At 40.7% G+C, this 938-nt stretch overlaps 1 protein-coding gene across 2 annotated transcripts in view; it reads left to right on the top strand.

Moving 5' to 3' along the window:
• LOC107671306 (E3 ubiquitin-protein ligase UBR3-like) overlaps nucleotides 1–938 on the top strand; it is a 66,826-nt gene that overhangs the window by 47,417 nt on the left and 18,471 nt on the right. For both annotated transcript variants that reach the window (XM_016464198.1, XM_016464197.1), the window contains exon 30: nucleotides 46–131. In XM_016464198.1, the coding sequence (XP_016319684.1) occupies nucleotides 46–131 (86 nt within the window). The remainder of the gene's footprint in view (nucleotides 1–45; nucleotides 132–938) is intronic.

Raw genomic sequence — 938 nt, 5'->3', positions numbered from 1 at the left:
CTCTCTCTCTCTCTCTCTCTCTCTCTCTCTCTCTCTCTCTCTCAGGACAAATCTGGAGTTAGAGTTGGTTCATCGTGGGGGGAATCTATGCAGTGGAGGGGCCAGTGCTGCTGCCAAACGCTCCTGTCTCAGTAAGTATCTCTTTCTTCCTCTGTTTTCTTAAGTATAATATTTGTTTGTGTTTTTATTCATTTTTTAATACATTATAAATTGTGATCAGTGTAAAATTTGATTGAAGAGAAGAAAATTCAGAATCTACTAACAGCCTTGTCAATGAATAATGCCATGATAATGATTCAATTTCAGATATTTTTTGAGAGAATATTTAGATATCTACCAGTTATTCTACTATGTCATTTTGAGATTTTCAGCATCTAACTAGGCCCTATAGCAGGGGTGGCCAACGTCTGTCCTGGAGAGCCACAGTCCTGCAGAGTTTTGCTTCTGTTGCTTTCTAGTGACCCTTAGACCTTGATTAGCTGGTTCAGGTGTGTTTGATTAGGGCTGGAGCTGAACTCTGCTGGACTGTGGCTCTCCAGGACCCACGTTAGCCACCCCCGCCCTATAGGCAAATGATTTTAAGTCCAAATCCACATCAGCATTATTAGTAGATAACAAATATTTGGTTTATTTAGCCAAATTACAACCAAAATGCTCTTTATATATCACATCAGCCATATTAATCAACCACTAGTTTTGAACTTGCTACAGTTTTAGTCTCAGGAGTAATCTGAAGTTAATTGTCTTCAGTTCAGTGTTCAAGCACATACTGAGGTGCAAGCTAAAGGCCGTAGCACTGAACCTTAACCGCTACACCACACCACCCCAAATGAAATTTCCCTGTCGAAGAACTGAACCCTGGTTGTCCATGTGGACTACTGTCCATGATTCAAGTGTGAGGCATCTGTTCAGATTGTTAAGGAATGCCATTCTTCTGG

The sequence above is a fragment of the Sinocyclocheilus anshuiensis genome, unplaced genomic scaffold (assembly GCF_001515605.1).
Source record: "Sinocyclocheilus anshuiensis isolate Anshui unplaced genomic scaffold, SAMN03320099.WGS_v1.1 scaffold284, whole genome shotgun sequence".
Lineage (NCBI taxonomy): Eukaryota > Metazoa > Chordata > Actinopteri > Cypriniformes > Cyprinidae > Sinocyclocheilus > Sinocyclocheilus anshuiensis.
Note: the sequence above shows the minus strand (reverse complement) of the source record. Positions and strands in the feature narration are given on the sequence as shown.